We start from the raw sequence: 18,316 nt of genomic DNA, 5'->3' as shown, positions 1-18,316 counted from the left end.
GAAGGGGAACACTCATACAGTTGTTAATAACCGAAGAGAGCAAGAGTGAATATACTAAAATTAGAAAAAACAGACTTAAAATCAAAAATTGTTCCAAGCCAGGCATGGTGGCTCATACCTATAATCCCATCACTTTGGGAGGCTGAGGCGGGTGGGTCATTTGAGCACAGAAGTTCTCAAACTTGTTGGTCCAGCCTAGACCAACTGACGAAATCCCATCTCTACCAAAAAATAAAAAAATACATATACATACACACACACAACGCACACACACACAAATTAGCCAGATGTGGTGGTAAGCTCCTATAGTCTCAGCTACACAGGAGGCTGAGGCAGGTGGATCAGTTGAGCTCCAGAGGTTGAGGCTGCAGTGAGCCATATTTGCACCACTGCACTCCAGCCTGGATTCCAGAGCAAGACCCTGTCTCCAGAACAAAAGAACAAAACAACAAAAAAACTACTACAAGAGACAGGAAAGGGACATTATATAATGATAAAAGGGTCAGTTTATCAAGCAAACATTAACAATTATATATGCATCATATATCAGTGTTCCAAAGTATATAAAGCAAACATGGACACTATTGAAGGAAGAAAATTACAGCTCTATGATAATAGTAGGAGAATTAAAGTATTACACTTTAACACTTTAAATAATGGATAGAACAACTAGACAAAAGATTTATATGGAAATAGAGGATTTGAACAACATTATAGAGCAGTTTGGACCTAACAGACATATGTAAAACACCCCAACAACAACAGAATACACATTTGCTCAAGGGCATATGGAACATTCTCTGGGACAGACCATATATTAGGCAATTAAAAATGGCTTAATAAATATAAAAAGTTTGAAATCATGCAAAGTATATTTTCTAATCACAATGAAATGAAACTAGAAATCAGCAAAACGAAAAGTGGGAAATTCATAAATATGTGCAAATTAAATAACGCTCTTAACCAGTGGGTCAAAAAAGAAATCACAAGGGAAATTAGAGTGTATCTTGAGACAAATGAAAGTGTAAATACAAAATACCAAAACTTGTAGGAGGCAGTGAAAGCAGCTCCTAGAGAAATGTATAGCTATAAATGCATATATTAAAAAAGAGAGATCTCAAATTAATAACTTTATGCCTGAAAAACCTTGAGAAAGAACAAGTTAAACCCAAAACTAGCATAAAGAAGAAAATAATAAAAATGGAAACAAATAAAAATAAAAAACAGAAAAACAATAGAGAAAATCAACAAAAACAAGTGATGACTATTTGAAAAGATAAAGAAATGTGACAAATCTTTATTAGCTTGACTAAGAAAGAAAGCGGGGAGACAAATAACTAAAATAAGAAAATGGGGGCATTACTACCAACTTTACAATAGTTAAAAATATTATAAAAGTGCTATGAACAGTTGTATGCCAACAGATTGGATAAGCTATTAAAACATCCTAGGAACACACAACCTACTAAGAATGAATCATGAAGAAAATGAAAATCTGAATAGACCTTTACCTAGTAAGGAGATTGAATCAGAAATCAAAAACTTCCCAACAAAGAAAAGCCTAGGACAAGATGGCTTCACCACTGAATTCTGTCAAACATTTAAAGCAGAATTAATACCAGTCCGCTCAGTCTCTTCCAAAAACTTGAACAGTATGTACACTTCCTTACTCATTCTGTGAGGCCAGCATTACCCTGATTCCAAAGCCAGACAAAGACACTACAAGAAAACTACAGACTGATATCTCTTATGAATATTTGCTATGGTTTGAATATTTGTGCCTTCCAAAACTCATGTTGAAATGTAATTACCAGTATAACAATATTAAGAGGTGGGACTTTTAAGAGATGAGATGATTAGGCCATGAGGTCTCTGCCCCCATGGGCATTATTAATGCTATTCCAAAAGGGTTAGTTTGTTTCCTGCTGCCCTTTTTCTTTGCCTTCCACATGATACCAGACTTGCCAGATGCTAGTGTCTTTGTTTTGGACTTCCCAGCCTCCAGAACTATAAAGAAATAAATTTCTGTTCTTCGTAATTTACCCAACCTGGGGTATTCTGTTATAGCAGCACAAAACAGACTAAGACGATATTGATGCAAAAAATCCTCAACAAAACATTAGCAAATTAAATTCAATAGCATATTAAAAGAATTACATACCATGACAAAATGAGATTTATTCTTATCATGCAGTAATGGTTCAACATACAGAATTAGTCGTGATATACCATGTTAACAGGATTACAAAGAAAAAACATGATCATCTCAACTGATTCAGAAAAAGCATTTGATAAAATTCAACACTTTATAATTTTAAAAACATTCAACAAACTAAGAATAGAAGGAAACGAACTTGACAAAATAAAGATCGTCCAACATAGGAAAAACCCACAACTAACATCATACTCCAGAGTGGAAGACTGAAAGTTTTTTGTCTAAGATTGAAATAAGACAAGGATATACTTATATTCAGTATAGTACTGGAAGTCCTAGACAGAGCAGTTAAGGAGGAAAAAGAAATAAAAGGCATCAAATTGAATAGGAAGAAATAAATAAAAAGAGGACTTGAACAACATTATAGAGCAGTTTGGACCTAACAGACGTATGTAAACAACATGATCTTAAATATAGAAAGCCCTAAAAATTTCACACACGCACCCAAAAAAAACCACCTGTTAGAACAAATAAACAAATTCAGTAAAATTACAAGATGCAAAATCGACATGCAAAAAAATCAGTTGTGTTTCTATACATTAACAGCAAACCATTTAAAGAAGACATAGACATAAGGAAAGAAATCACATTTTTATGAATTGGACTCTTGCCTTTCTTCATATACAAAAATTAAAACAGATCAAAGAATTAAATGCAAGAGGTAAAACCATAAAAGACTTAGAGGAAATCATAGGGGGAAAGCTTTATGGCATTGGATTTGGCAATGATTTCTTAGATAAGACACCAGAAACACAGGCATCTAAAGAAAAAATAGATAAGTTGGACTTCATCAAAATTGAAACTTTTGTGCATCAAAGGACACTATCAACAAAGTGAAAAGGCAACCCACAGAATAAGAGAAAACATTTGCAAATCATATTTGGTAAGAAATTGATATCTAGAATATATAAAGAACTACAGCTCAACAACAACAAAACCTGATTTTAAAATGGGCAAGGGACTTTAGCGATTTCTCCAAGAAGTTATATAGATGGCCAATAAGCATATGAAAAGATACTCAGCATCACTACTCATTACTAAAACCACTGTGAGATTCTACTTCAAACCCATTGGTATAGCTGTTATTCAGAAAAGCAAAACAAGTGTTGGCAAGGCTGTGTAGAAATTAGAACCCTCATACATTGCTAGTAGGAATGTAAAATGATGCAGCCATTGTGGAAAATGGTATGGCAATTCTTAAAAAAAATTAAACATAGAATTATCATATGATTCAGCAATCCTACTACTCTTGGTTACATACCGAGAAGAAGTGATAGCAAGGACTCAATCGGATATTTGTACAGTCAGGTTCAGAACAGCATTATTCACATTAGGCAAAAGGTAGAAACAACCCAAGAGTTCATCAGTAGATGAATGGATAACTATATACACACAACATAGTAGTATTTAGCCTTAAAATGGAAAGAAAAGTTTACACGTGCTATAAAGTAGAACCTTGGAAATGTGATACTAAGTTAAATAAGTCAGTCACAAAAGCACAAATATTGTATGATTAACTTATGTGAGGTACTAAGAATAGTCAAATTGATAAAGACAAAGTAGAAGGGTAGTTGCCTGAGGTTGAGAGGTAGGAAGGAATGAGGAGTTAGTGCTTAATGGATACAGAGTTTCAGTTAGGAAGGATGATAAAAGTTCTAGAGGTAGATGGTGCTGATGGCTGCACAAAAATGTGAATCTTTTATTTGATATATATTTTAACATTTTCTTTAAGTCTATTACAAAAAAAAAAAAAAAGAATTGTCTAGCCTAGATTCTCTTAGTAGGCATGTTTTATTGCTGTTCATCTGTCATCCATCAGTTTATATAAACTCACCAGCCTTTTACCACTTAGCTGTCTATAGTCCAAGTCAGTTCTCTCAGTGTTTCTTCCAGTTCACTGCAATTTGAGACTCAGAAGCATCTCTTTGAGAATTCAGTATGCTATATCCATTAAGGAGCATTCTGTTCAGGAAAGATATCTAAGTATTCCAAATTGATAAGGAAGGTAAAGACAAAACAGATAAGTGATTTTTAAAATATTATTGGCTTAAATTACAAAAGCAGCACATGCTTATTTTTTTTAAAGTAAATAATTCAAGATGTACAGAATATAAAGTGATAGTCCTCTCTGTCACTCCCTAGGGCTATCCATTGTTAGTAATTTGGTATTTATCCTTTCAGAGTATGTGAATCATGTTTTTTCAAAAATGGAATCATACTAATCTGAAAAAGGTTTTAAATTTTTTAATGTCATCTTCACCGTTATCATCACTAAGATTTATTGAGGCTTGTTTGCCAGAGAGCTTTACAGTTATTTAATCCATATATAAATCTTATGAGGAAGTATTATTTTCATTTTTTGGATGAGGAAAATGAAATGCAGAGAGATGAAGTAACTTGCCCACAACCACATAGCTAGTAAGTTAGTAGAATTAGTAGAGCTAGAATTTGAAAAAATGACCACAAACTTCATGTCTATAACTCTCTGCCAGAAATCGTCAAAAGCCTTTCAGGTTTGTACATATAAACCTACCTAATATCATGAATACCTAACAATACCTTGTAACACCCTTCCTTTTTAAAACACAGTTTTTCACCAGGCGCGGTGGCTCGTGCCTGTAATCCCAGCACTTTGGCAGGCTGAGGCGGGTGGATTACCTGAGGTCAGGTTTTTGAGATCAGCCCGGCCAACATGGTGAAACCTTTTCTCTACTAAAAATACAAAAACTAGCCAGGTACGGTGGCAGGTGCCTGTAATCTGAGCTACTCGGGAGGCTGAGGCAGGAGAATGGCTTGAACCTGGGAGGTGGAGATTGCAGTGAGCCGTGATCGCACCATTGGACTCCAGCCTAGGGAACAAGAGTGAGATTTTGTCTTGGAAAACAACAACAACAACAAAACAATATTTCTCTTTGTTTTTGAGATGTAGTCTAACTCTGTTGCCCAGGCTGGAGTGTAGTGGCACTCACTTGGCTCACCTCCACCTCCTGGGTTCAAGCCATTCTCCTGCCTTAGCCTTGAGAGTAGCTGGGATTACAGGTACCCATCACCATGCCTGGCTAATTTTTGTATTTTTAGTAGAGATGGGCTTCACCGTGTTGGCCAGGCTGGTCTCGAACTCCTGACTTCAAGTGATCTGCCCACCTCAGCCTCCCAAAGTGCTGGGATTACAGGAATGAGCCACTGTACCCAGCCCTTACTTTATATTCTTATATGAACCTTTTCATTTTTTCCTGTGGCTTGAGATATCTGTGACAATAACTCCTAAATCTATAATCCTAGTCTAAACCTGCCCTCTGAACTATAGACCCATATGTCTCACTGCTACTTGGAAACCACATTAAACTGAATGTCCAGACCTGAACTTACATATTCACCATTTTTTCTCACCTGTACCATTGCAAGAGAGTAATGAGTTTAATAAGCTGCTGTGTGAAATAATACTACCTTTTATTTACCCTAAATTTACTTCACATAAATTTCAAAGGATAATCTCTCCTCCTCCTACTAGTGTCCTGCTATTGATCACCACGTATATTTATTTTACCTGGCCCCTAAGTAGTGTTTTTCTCTTTTAGTTCTAGACCAGTTTTTTCATTGTTAAACCTAGGCTCTCTTGCCACCATACTGTTAAATCATTTTTTTTTAGAACCTCTAGTCTTAAAACATGGCTCTTTTTAGTTTATCCTTCTGGTATAGCCCTCATTCTAGACCATACTAAAATATCAGACAATTTCAGATACATTGAAGCAGTGCACTAATCTCAGATACACAGAACCAGTCTTCTTCCCTTCTTCTACATTTAAATTCATATTACTCATAAATCAGAAAGGAAAATTAACATTTAATGAATGAGCATATTCTACAAGTGTTACATACCCTACATGTAAATCCTCACAGCCCTACAAAAGCAGGCATCGTTAGCTTTATTTTCAAATGAGGAACTGAGACTCAGAAATGTTGATTTTCTAATCTAAGTTGCAGAGTCTATACAGAAATTAGATTTATCAGACCAAAGACCATACTCATTATACTAACCTAGCTCATTCCAGGTTTTCAAACTGTTTTCTTCCCATTACTAGGAATAACTTTGTCTCCTCTCTTCTTGAATACATCCTTACTTTGTGATTTATACATCTCTTTTTACCAAGAGAGACTAGAGTGTAAAGTTTGCTATTAATATTTCCTTTACTCATTCTTCAATTTATCATATGCCAGGAACATCATATATGCTAGCAATTAAAAGATAGATAAGTGGCTTGTCATGGTGGCTCACTCCTGTAATCCCAGCACTTTGGGAGGCTGAGGCTGGCAGATTACAAGGTCAGGAGTTAGAGACCAACCTGGCCAACACAGTGAAACCCTGTCTCTACTAAAAATACAAACATTAGCCGGGCATGGTGGCACGCGCCTGTAGTCTTAGCTATTCGGGAGGCTGAGGCAAGATAATCACTTGAACCCAAGAGGTGGAGATTATCATGAGCTGAGATCACGCCACTGCACTCCAGCCTGGGCAACAGAGTGAGAGTCCGTCTCAAAAAAAATATATATGTGTGTGTGTGTGTGTGTGTGTGTGTGTGTGTGTGTGTGTGTAAAGGTTCATTTAAAAGGTTCACAGTCAAATATTGCTTATTCCATTTTTTGGCATGTGTAAGCATTCATACACATACCCATACCCATACTAAGAGGTCTTCTGTTCATTCCAAAGTAGAATCTTTTAATCACAATAGTCTCTAACTTTTAATATGCTTACAGAATAAGACAAAAGATTATTATAGAGAGTATAGGGTGGTAGAGTTGGCTTGACCCCTGAATTGGTTATTATATAGGATAAGCTGTTACAAAGAGACTAAGAAATGCAGTACATAAATATAAAAGTTGACTTCTGTCTCTGCTTGGCACAAAGACTCATGTCAATAATCCCAGCACTTGAAGAGGCCAAGGCAGGAGGATTGCTTGAGCCCAGGAGTTCAAGACCAGCCTGGGCAACATAGTGTGACCCTGTCTGTATTACAAAAAAAAAAAAAGTTCTCTTTTTTGTAGCAGTCCACAGGTGAATAGAACAGGGATAGTAAGGCAGCTCTACAATTCTTAAAATATGGTTTCCCTCTATGAAATCACAGTGGCTGCTCTCCTTATTTCCTTGCCAGTGAGAAGGGGAAGAGAAGTGAAGAGCAGACAGCTTTCTTTTAATGATATTGTCCAAAATTTATACAGATTATTTCCGTTCACACCCTTTAGCCAGAACTTAGTCACATGATCACATCTAGTAGTGAAGAAGGCTGGTAAATATATCCTGTAGCTGGGTGACCATGTGCCCAGTTAAAACTCTGTATTACTAAAAGAAAGAAAATGGATATGGGGAATAATTAGCAGTCCTTGCCATATCTTTTGGCTGACTAGGCTAAAATTGTCTGGTGAGTTTTAGGTATCACAAGATTCCATAATACATAATTAAATATTTAATCAGTTTATTACTCATGCCAAGTTACTTGTCATCAATTTCTGCCACTGTTCCACGGGAAAAACTTCTGTTGCTTCTTTGACCATCTTTCCAAGAGAAGAATCAGTAATAAAATAATTAAGACATCCGAAAATGTTAAAATTGATTACCATTTACAAGTCAGATTACCATAATCATAAATGATTAGGTTATAGAAAACCTGCAGCTGACCTCTCCTGCTTGTCCCAAGATCCTTTGCATTATGTAATCAGAAAACAGAAATCTCTTTGTTGAGAAAAGAAATTTGAAATGAAATTTTTCTCTTCTTGCCCCCTCTTGATTAAAAGAGAAAAATCGACAAAGTCTTGCATAGAAAGGAAGCAATATCCTTAATTCTAAAATGGTTCAGGTGCTATGATATTAATTGCTTTTTCTTTGTACTGAGAAGAAATGTGAAGGATACATAATATCTAAGCAAAGAGTCTTATTGACTAGCCAGTAAGGCTGAAGAGAAGGCCTAAAATAAGAGTAAATTTGACTACGACTTGTCTTCTTATCATAAATTACAGATCTTCTCTAACGTTTATCTGACAATAAATGTAAAGCAGTAAGGACTGTTTTATTGTCACATGACTTTATTCAAGAGCTAGTCTTGATCCATCTGAAATGTAAACCTTAAGTCTATGGCTTATGTTACCTCTAAAAGCTTGTAAAACATATTTTAAAGGATTGCAAAAGGCATAAAATACCTTTATTGTAGGTACTACATTTAAAAAAATCCTTCATTTTCACATAAGATGTAAATGGCCTCATTACTGTTTACCACTCTCTTTTTTTTTTCCTTTCTTTTTTCCCGAACAACATATATACTCTCTGCAAGTGTTGATGGGGGAAAGCAGTTCATTCTGTATTTTTTTTTCCCTAATGAAGCTACTGATATTAGAATAAAAGTGCTCCAGGTAGTTTCTGATCAAAGCTTTATTTCTTCATTTTACATTGTCAGTACTTTGCCATAGATTTATTTTCCACATATCAGAATGTAAAATATTTGTAACCTTTCTTCCAAGGTTTTACTTCTAGAAATATGTCCTGTTAAATCTTTTAGACAGGTATGTAGGATATACGTTCAAGAATATCAGTTAATAAAGAATTAATGATATTCATTCAAAAATATATTGAGCACCTACTATGTGTCCAGAACTACACAAACTACTAAATCTACAGTGATAAGCAAACAGACATGCTTGCTTCCTGCTTCATGGAATGGTGGCACAGTCTAGTAAAGCAGAGACTAATCAAACACTCTCACAAATATAGCTTGAAACTCTGATTAAAGTATCAAGAAGAAAGGTAAATTGCTATTAGAATGTCTGTTGGGGATTTGACCTAATTTAAGAGGTCAGAGAAGATTACCATTATGTAATGATTTTTGAAAGGGCAGGTGTGGAGGGCTTTTTAAGTACAAGACCTGCATCATAAAAATCCATTGGCCTAGGCCGGGCGCGGTGGCTCAAGCCTGTAATCCCAGCACTTTGGGAGGCCGAGGCGGGTGGATCACGAGGTCAAGAGATCAAGACCATCCTGGTCAACATGGTGAAACCCCGTCTCTACTAAAAATACAAAAATTAGCTGGGCACGGTGGCGCGTGCCTGTAATCCCAGCTACTCAAGAGGCTGAGGCAGGAGAATTGCCTGAACCCAGGAGGCGGAGGTTGCGGTGAGCCGAGATCGCGCCATTGCACTCCAGCCTGGGTAACAAGAGCGAAACTCCGTCTAAAAAAATAAATAAATAAATAATAAAAAAAAAAATCAATTGGCCTAAAAGAACTCAACGTATAAGGAAAATAGTGCAATGAGAAGAGTTGGGGCTATTAGTAGGGACTTGGAGACCATATTAAGGACTTTTGGTTCTTTATTCTAGGAGTGTTAAGAAGCCATTTAAGGTTTTTTGAGGGACAATGGCGAGGAGTAGGAAAAAAGTATAGAGTAATATGATGACATGTGCATTTTGCAAAGAACACAATGACTGCTAGAGAATAGTTAGGCTATTGCAGCAGTCCATTAAGGTTGTGGTAGTAGATTTAAGAGATATTGATAGTTAAGATTAAAATTGATAGTTGGGGCCAGGTGCAGTGGCTCACACCTGAATCCTAGCACTTTGGGAGGCTTAGGCAGGCAGATTACTTGAGGTCAGGAGTTCAAGACCAGCCTGGCCAACATGGTGAAACCCCGTCTCTACTAAAAATACAAAAATTAGCCAGGCATGATGGCAGGTGCCTGTAATCCCAGCTATTCAGGTGGCTAAGGCAGGAGAATTGCTTGAACCCAGGAAATGGAGGTTGCAGTGAGCCTAGATCAAGCTGCTGCACTCCAGCGAGCAAGACAGAGCTCTGAAAGAGTAAGACTCCACCTTAAAAAGATAAATACAAATAAATACAATAAAATTGATACTTGGTAATGGATTGGCTATACAACAAATAGATGTCAAAGATGGTTACAGCTTTCTATATAGATAAGAACACCATACACCAAGAAGAGGAATACTAGCAAAGAACCAGACTTTTGGAGGATGGAGAGGAGAGATGAGAGGGAATGGTAATTGGGGGAAATCATTTGTGTTGAATATTTGAAGTGCTTCCCCAATAACAATTGGCCACATAGATCTATAGCTTAGAAGAGAGATCTGAACTAGACAAAAAATTTAGCCACTGGCATGGATGAGATTACCTAGAAAGAGAATATAAAGCAAGAGAGGGCCTCAGACGAGGTAGATGTACTTATATGATATGGCATAGTAGTTAGTTAGGGGCTTGGGCTTTGTATTCAGGCAAGCCTGGATTCAAATCTTAGCTCTGCTATCTACTCGGAAATCTTAATAGTTAAGATTAAAATTGATACTTGGGGCCAGACGCAGTGGCTCACACCTATAATCCCAGCACTTTGGTAGGCCAAGGCAGATGGATTACTTGAGGTCAGGTGTTTGAGACCAGCCTGGCCAACATGGTAAAATCCTGTTAAAAAAATTAGCCAGGTGTGATTGAGGGTCAGTGGGGTGGGCACCTTTAATCCTAGCTACTCGGGAGGCTGAGGCAAGAGAATCACTTAAACCTGGAAGGCGGAGGTTGCAGTGAGCCTAGGCAGATTATTTTGTACCTCTTTAAGACTCAGTTTTCTTATCTGTAAAATGTGGGAAATAGTCTCCTGGGAAGGTTGGTTTAAGGATTAAATGAGATTAAGAAAATAAAACTGATTTTGGTACATAGTAAGTATTTAATGAAATTATCACATGATGATAATGTGTTGCTGAATTGAAAAATTTGGTTGCAGAATAGTTCTCATTTGTAAAAAAGTATGGTATATATACACACATGTATATAGGAGTTCTGAAAGGGTATATACCAAAATGTCAATAGTAGGTACCCTTGAGGAATAATGGAAGGCGAAGTAAGGGAGAAGACTGCCACTTTTTACTTTGTACATATCTGTACATGCTTGTATATTATTTTGTTGTGTTGGTGATAGTGGTCATTTTGTTATTTGAATTTTTCAATAAATGTGTGATTTATATAACTTTTAATAGCCATTAATCTTTAATCATTTTGTCTATTTTGTCTCTTTGTAAACTTTTAAAATCAGGGTTTGTTTTTTTTGTTTTGTTTGCTTGACAGAATGTTTTTGATTCAATGGAGATACCATACTGATTTCTCATAAAGAAACATCTGAGTCCTAGGTTGCAATGAACTAGAAAAAAGACTGAGAGAGCTGGCTTCAGTGATAACCAGAGCTTTTGTTCATAAACATATGTACTACATGCTGTGTGTCTTGGGCCATTCATATTCTATAACAAAATATGTTATGCCAGATAATTTATAAATAATAGAAATTTATTTCTCACAGTTTAAGAGGCTGAGAAGTCCTAGATCAAGGCTTCAGCAGGCTTGGTGTCTGATGAGGGCCAAGTCTCTGATTCCAATATGGCACCTCATTGCTGCATCATCTAGTGGAGATGAACACTGTGTCCTCATATGACTAAAGGGATGGAGGGCAAGAAGGACTGAACTCTGTGTGAAGCCTCTTTTATAAAGGCCTTCATCTTATTCATGTGAGAGTGGCCCATATAACTTAATCACCTCCTAAAAAGGCTCTACTTCTTAATACCATCACAGTGGGAATTAAATTTCAACGTGAATGTTGATATTGAATGTCAACATTCAAATCATAGCATTTCACCCCTGGCTCCCCAAGATTTATATCCTGCACACATACAAAATATTTGAGATACATGTACGTGATATATATTTATTTCATCCCAAAAGCCCCAAAAAGACTTAGCTTGTTCTAGCATCAACTTTAAAGTTTCACCTAAGCAGATATGGAGATAACACTCAAAGTACAGTTCATCCAGAGACAAATTTCTCTCCAGCTGTGAGCCTATGAAATTACACAGTTATATGCTTCCAAAAGACAATAGTGAGACAGACATAGGATAGACAATCCCAGTACAAAATGCAGCAACAGGAAAGAATAAAGGGTTAACAGCTTCTAGCCAAATCCAAACACCTCAGATAAACAAGAAAAAAACCCAATAGGGCAAACATTAAATCTTGAAGCTTGAGTATAGTCTTTAGCTCCATTTCTCACTTTCTGGACACATTGGGTGGAAGTTAGGCCCTCAAGCCTCCAGGCATCCCTACCCTATGACATTGCTTACTGCATTTCTTGTGTGTTGGAGTTGCAGGTCTTTAGTTGTCTCAGCCTGGAGTTGCACACTGGTGGCTCTGCTGGTCTGGGGTCTTGGGATGGCCTTGACTGGACAGCTCCTCTAGGAATTGCCCAGATGGCGACTCTGCATTGACCTCACTCCTACAGCTTTAGATATGTAGATGCCTTGCTCATTGTTAAAAGACAGGAACTAACTTTTGCAAAGAGCATATTGTGAGACAAATATTTTATATATTCTGTCTTTCTCAATCCTTCAGGTAAGTATAATTTTCATTTAAAGAGGAAGAAGGCAAAGGCTCAAAGAGGCAAATAAATTAATCAGGACCAAAGCACAGGATTGTAAAATAAAAAAAGTTTGTCATTGTTTACCATTTGGCATGCTGAGAAATTGGTGGCAGCACTGTCACCTAAAAGTAGATAATTAGATTGGAAATCTACTCTGTCAAATTGGAGATCTTCTAGATAAGTCTTGGTACTGGAGGATGGGAATGTACAGGGCTTTTAACCTAGTAGGCAGAAAATGGTTGAAGAAAGACCTGTGTGAGCCAGGATCTCTAAGTTGCTGATCCTGTTTGATCCTGTTTGAGTTTTGAAGAAAACTCAAAATTGAAGTTGATTCTTACCTTACCAGAATTTCAAGATGCATTTTAATTAGATTGTGTCTAAATTAATTAGTTTCTGTCTAAAGTGTTATGTATTAGGATAATTAATATTTAATTATCTTCCTTCATAAACTGTGGAGCTTCCTATTGAGAACATTTGTGATATCCAAGCAAATCCCTCAGTAAATCTTTCATTCTCTTTGTTAACCTTGGAACAATTTGAAAGCTTTTTAAATTGGGACTATTTCATTTTTTTTAATCCATTCCACATTTATTAAATTCCTTAATAAATCATTGGAGGAAAGCAGTCATATTTTTTAGAATATTGAAGTTAGTTAATGAGGATGAGCAGAAATGTTTGACTTAACTTAGAAAAATTGTAGATGACCTAAGGGCACTTAAACTTTTTTTTTCCCCTATGTAAGAAATAAGTGCCTTGGAAAATACAAAAAAAAAAAAATGTTCAATGTCAGCAATAGGAAAAAATTCAGTTTATGAAACTCTATTTTAATATTTATGATACTCATGAAAATTTAAACAGCTAAATATACAAAATTATAGGAAATATGCTGCCTTAGTTTTGAAGAGGAAATATTGAAATTTCGTCTGGATAAAAGGGCAATTTTTAAAAAAAACTTTTTGTTTCGTTTATCATAGTCAAGAATATGGGCAACCATTTTTAATAAATTTAGGATGTGTGCTATACCTGATCATCAGTGTTTTAAGTTTTACTTTTGAACACTAAGAAAGAATACAAAGTTAACCTTATGGACTAGGCGTGGTGGCTCATGCCTGTAATCCCAGCACTTTGGGAGGCTAAGATAGGAGGATCGCTTGAGCCCAGGAGTTTGAGACCAGCCTGGGCAACATAGCAAGACCCTGTCTCTTTACAAATAACATAATAATAAATAAAATAAAAAACAAAGTACCTTATAGCACAAGTATGTAAGTACCTGTTTACCTCTTTCGATGCGGTAGACCACTTGTTTTGCTAGTCTTTGAAATTGGAAGGAGTGTCAAATACACAGAAGCCAGAGTCATCTTGGCCAGATGGTGTTTGATACAGATGGATGGTTAGTTGTCATGCAGATCTCCTAGTTGGTAACTTGTTGCTGCCATCTGACTCAAAGAATCATTCACACACACTGGCTGTCAAAAGCATCTTCTCTTCTGTCTGTTTTAGCTGTCATGTCTGTGCTCTGTACAGAAGTGTTGACAAGACATTGCTGTTGTACATTTTCAATGTGGTTGTTAGTGAGTTTTCTATTTTGTAGGGTCTTTGATAGTGCTGGAATGTACTTGCTTTGTAATTATATTTTTTAAAAAAATACTATGACTGTGCAACAATAATCTGACCTTGTAAAAGGACTTTGCAGGTTTTAAGCTTAAGCAGATATGTTCAGTGAACAAAAGCATTTTATAAAATGAAAAAAAGACTAGTTTCATTTAGTTTCCAAACAGCAAATAAACCAAATTCTACTGGTTATTTCCCAATTTGAGAGAATATTTCCTTTTGGACGTTCCCTCTCATAATCCGTGATCAAAATCTTTATGCTCTTTTCTGAATATGCATTTTCTCAAATTACTACCTTTTTTCTAACAGTGTAAGCTTCCATTGTTTTAAAAAAAAATCTTTAAATGTTACCTATCTTTTGCATCTATTTTTCAAACCTAATTTCCCTTTGTCTTATTTACCTGATGACCTTGTTTCTATTTTTCCTGTTTCCCTTAGAGAAATATAAGCAAAGTCATTTCTCCATTCCTTCAGATCACTTCTGAAAGCATATCTGTTCCTCTGATACATTTTTTTAAGTGAAAGCAAGTTTATTAAGAAAATTAAGGAATAAAAGAATATGGCTACTTCATAGGCAGAGCAGCAGGATGGGATGCTCAATTCTGATATTTCTTTAACAACTTAATTAGCTTGTTTATTCAACTAATATTTACTGAGCATCCCAATATGGGAATATGGGCCAGGCACTCTGTAATATTCTGGAGATACCAGGAGGAAATAATCTCCACCCTTGAGGAGTTCAGTCTAGATGGAAATCAGACATTAGACAATTAGACTAGAATATTATAATTGCTATAACAGAAGTATGTGAAAAGTATAGGAGGAAAACATAGACTCTTGCTATTTATTTCCCATAGCAGGGAAAATAGAACCATTGCTGTTGACCTTTATAATACTTTATTAAGTAGCTTAAGAAGTAGTTAAAACTTCAACATGAAATAGATATTGATCCTTTAATTTTTCCTAGCTATTGAATATATTTTCAGTATTATTTATTTATTGTAATATCTTATATGCAGAGATGCTAAAGTATGTTTTTTAAGCCAGAGAATAGAAGATAAAAATGAACTGGCAGAAGCTTTCTGAGTTGGTTTCAAAAGAAAATATATTCATTTCTTCATTAAGGTGGGAAAAAAAGACATAGAGACTTGAATAACATAGACATTTATTCTGGGCCTATCTCTAACTTGCTACGTTTTTTGTACTGGTTACTTAATCTCTGGACAGTAAAATGTATTTACCTATCAAAATAAAGTGAAAAAATCGGTACTTATTGATTGATGTTAGTGAAGAACTTTGAGTTCTTGGAGACAGTTTTAATTAACACAGAAATATATAGAGATGACTGTAACTTGTTTGCTGATTCTTCAGCCCTGGTGGCACTGTGTAGCCCAAGTAAATCTAAGATATTTAGAATTTGCTGTAGATTTTTGGATCCTTCATTTAGTCAGCTTACCACACTTTCTCTTTGGGGTTGGGTGTGAATTTATACAGGAATAAGATGTCTTATCCTGGGAAGCCAGGCCCTAGACTAGACTTGGGTATCAGTGATCAATTCTGAGACATATTCATTGGGCATATGCTTCAGATAGACTCACATGATTCATTCTTCTGTTCATAATAATAAAATTTACTTAGAATCTGTATTACCTTTTTAAAATTTTCATTGAGCATGTACTGAACACCTCCTTTGTATAAGTCACTTAATCCATATGAATTCTGTGGGGAATGTCAAATTATGTAAGACGGCCTTTAGGCAATGTGCAAAGACAGTACACTACATGGATTGCTTATCAGCTTTGTCAGTTATTCATATTTGAAGTGTATTACTGATAAAAGTTCACCTTTTATTTGGGAAAATGTAGTATTTTGCTTTAATTTCTTAAGCTAATTTATATTTGCTAATCTATGAACAGCTATGTAATTTATTAAAATTTTTAAGTTGGCTGGGTGCAGTGGCTCATACCTATAATCCTAGCACTTTGAGAGGCCGAGGCAGGTGGATCACGAGGTCAGGAGTTCAAGACCAGACTGGCCAGCATGGTGAAACCCTGTCTCTACTAAAAAATTCAAAAATTAGCTGGGCATGGTGGCTCATGCCTGTAATCCCAGCTACTTCGAAGGCGAGGTAGGAGAATTGCTTGAACCGGGACCTGGAAGGCGGAGGTTGCAGTGAGCCAAGATCACGCCACTGCACTCCAGCCTGGGCTACAGAGTGAGACTCCATCTCAAAAAAAAAAAAAAAATTAGGTTTATTGGTCCCTGAAAATAATAGAGCTTCACTAATTTTGAACTTTAAGAATCAGTTTAAAGTCAAATGTCTAGTATCTACTGAATGTCATTCTGAAATTATTAGGACTCCATTTTATATTTCAAGGAATTTGCAACTTAGTCATTATTGATTTGTCCCTCCCGGGATAGAAATTGGTATTTAAAAAAAAAGTTCTCTGTTATTGTTTGGTGATATGTTTTTAAGACTGTACTAATTTGGTAATTGTGATACAACAGTTTCAAATTTGCTTGAAGGTTTGCAGCATCTGTATTCCTCAGTACAAACTTGTGTCTCTTGTCATTGCTTTATTCTCACAGCCATTGCAATAAAATAGCAAAATGAATGGATTAACAATATAAGGGAAACTATGGCATTTAAGATAGACACCAAAGGGGTCAACCATGGTGTTCTCTTAATTTTTTTTCTTTTCTTTTTTTTTTTTTTGAGATGGAGTTTTGCTCTTGTTGCCCAGGCTGGAGTGTAATAGGACAATCTCGGCTCACCGCAACCTCCGCCTCCCAGGTTCAAGCAATTCTTCTGTCTTAGCCTCCTGAGTAGCTGGGATTGCAGATTCCTGCCACTATGCCCAGCTAATTTTTGGTATTTTTAGTGGAGATGGAGTTTTCACCATGTTGGCCAGGCTGGTCTCGAATTCCTGACCTAAGGTGATGTGCCTGCCTCGACCTCCCAAAGTGCTGGGATTATAGGCCTGAGCCACCATGCCCAGCCAGTGTTCTCTTAATTTCTGAAAACTTAGCAGAGAAGTTTCTATCAGTATAATTTTATAATTTGTATTTGCCCCTTTGATTTTCATAGTGTCTTAGTTATAGCTACTTCCTTAGTATTTGTGTACTCTAAAAATAAATTCAGAAGTGTGTTTATTTGAAATATATAAAATCTGATTTTTTTAAGTTAGTGTGTATTTTTAAAGAATCACTTTAATATAGCATCTGTTGTATCATTCATGCTTTTGTTTCATTAAGGAATAATGCTAAATTACAGTTTTGATCCTTACTGAAGGATCAGGAAATCAAAGATTGAATCCTTGACTGAAATGTCTTTAAATAAGATAATTTTTTAAACTTTTACAGTGCTTTAAGTCTTAAATCAGTGATGTTTATAACAATTACAAGTACGTTTCTGAAGCTAGTTTGTATCTCATAAATAAATCCACAATACCTGCGAAATGACAGTGTGGGCAACTCATATCTATTTCTATTATTAATGGATGGTAAATATATGTTCATTTCTGTCAGTAAATATCAGGCTAACTAGTTTTTATGTCAGCAGACTGAGAACTATGAGCAGAGAATACGTGAACAACAGGAACAGCTGTCACTTCAACAAACTATTATTGACAAGCTAAAATCACAGTTACTTCTTGTGAATTCCAGTCAAGGTATGTTCATGTTAATTTTTTATATATTTCTAGAACCTCTTGGAGAAAAGGAAGATATAAGCTGAGTTTTTCTATTTTATTCCTTCCTTGTTTCTCAGTAGTTATGATATTATAACTGTGGTACCGTTATACGTTATGTTTACTTAAATGAACACTTGCAGGATATGGGAAAGTAGATTTTCACATGTACTATACTATATGGTAGAACTCTAAGTTTATAAAACTTCCTAAAAAGCAATTTGCTAGTAAATAGCAAAAGCTTTTGAAAACATCTGTGCCTTTTGAACCAAAAACTCAAGTCCTAAGACTATATCATAAGAAAAGATTTGTTAAAGCCTTGAAACTATATAGGCAGGGATGTGTATCACAG

General features: G+C 35.8%; 1 protein-coding gene across 3 annotated transcripts in view; it reads left to right on the top strand.

Moving 5' to 3' along the window:
- The window catches only part of TANK (TRAF family member associated NFKB activator), a 100,521-nt gene that overhangs the window by 48,993 nt on the left and 33,212 nt on the right, over positions 1-18,316 (top strand). For all 3 annotated transcript variants that reach the window (XM_012440565.2, XM_012440566.2, XM_012440564.2), the window contains one exon: positions 17,838-17,946. In XM_012440565.2, coding sequence (XP_012295988.1) covers positions 17,838-17,946 — 109 coding nt within the window. The remainder of the gene's footprint in view (positions 1-17,837; positions 17,947-18,316) is intronic.

The sequence above is a fragment of the Aotus nancymaae genome, unplaced genomic scaffold, assembly GCF_030222135.1.
Source record: "Aotus nancymaae isolate 86718 unplaced genomic scaffold, 86718_ANA_hifiasm-v0.15.2.pri h1tg000029l, whole genome shotgun sequence".
NCBI lineage: Eukaryota > Metazoa > Chordata > Mammalia > Primates > Aotidae > Aotus > Aotus nancymaae.
Note: the sequence above shows the minus strand (reverse complement) of the source record. Positions and strands in the feature narration are given on the sequence as shown.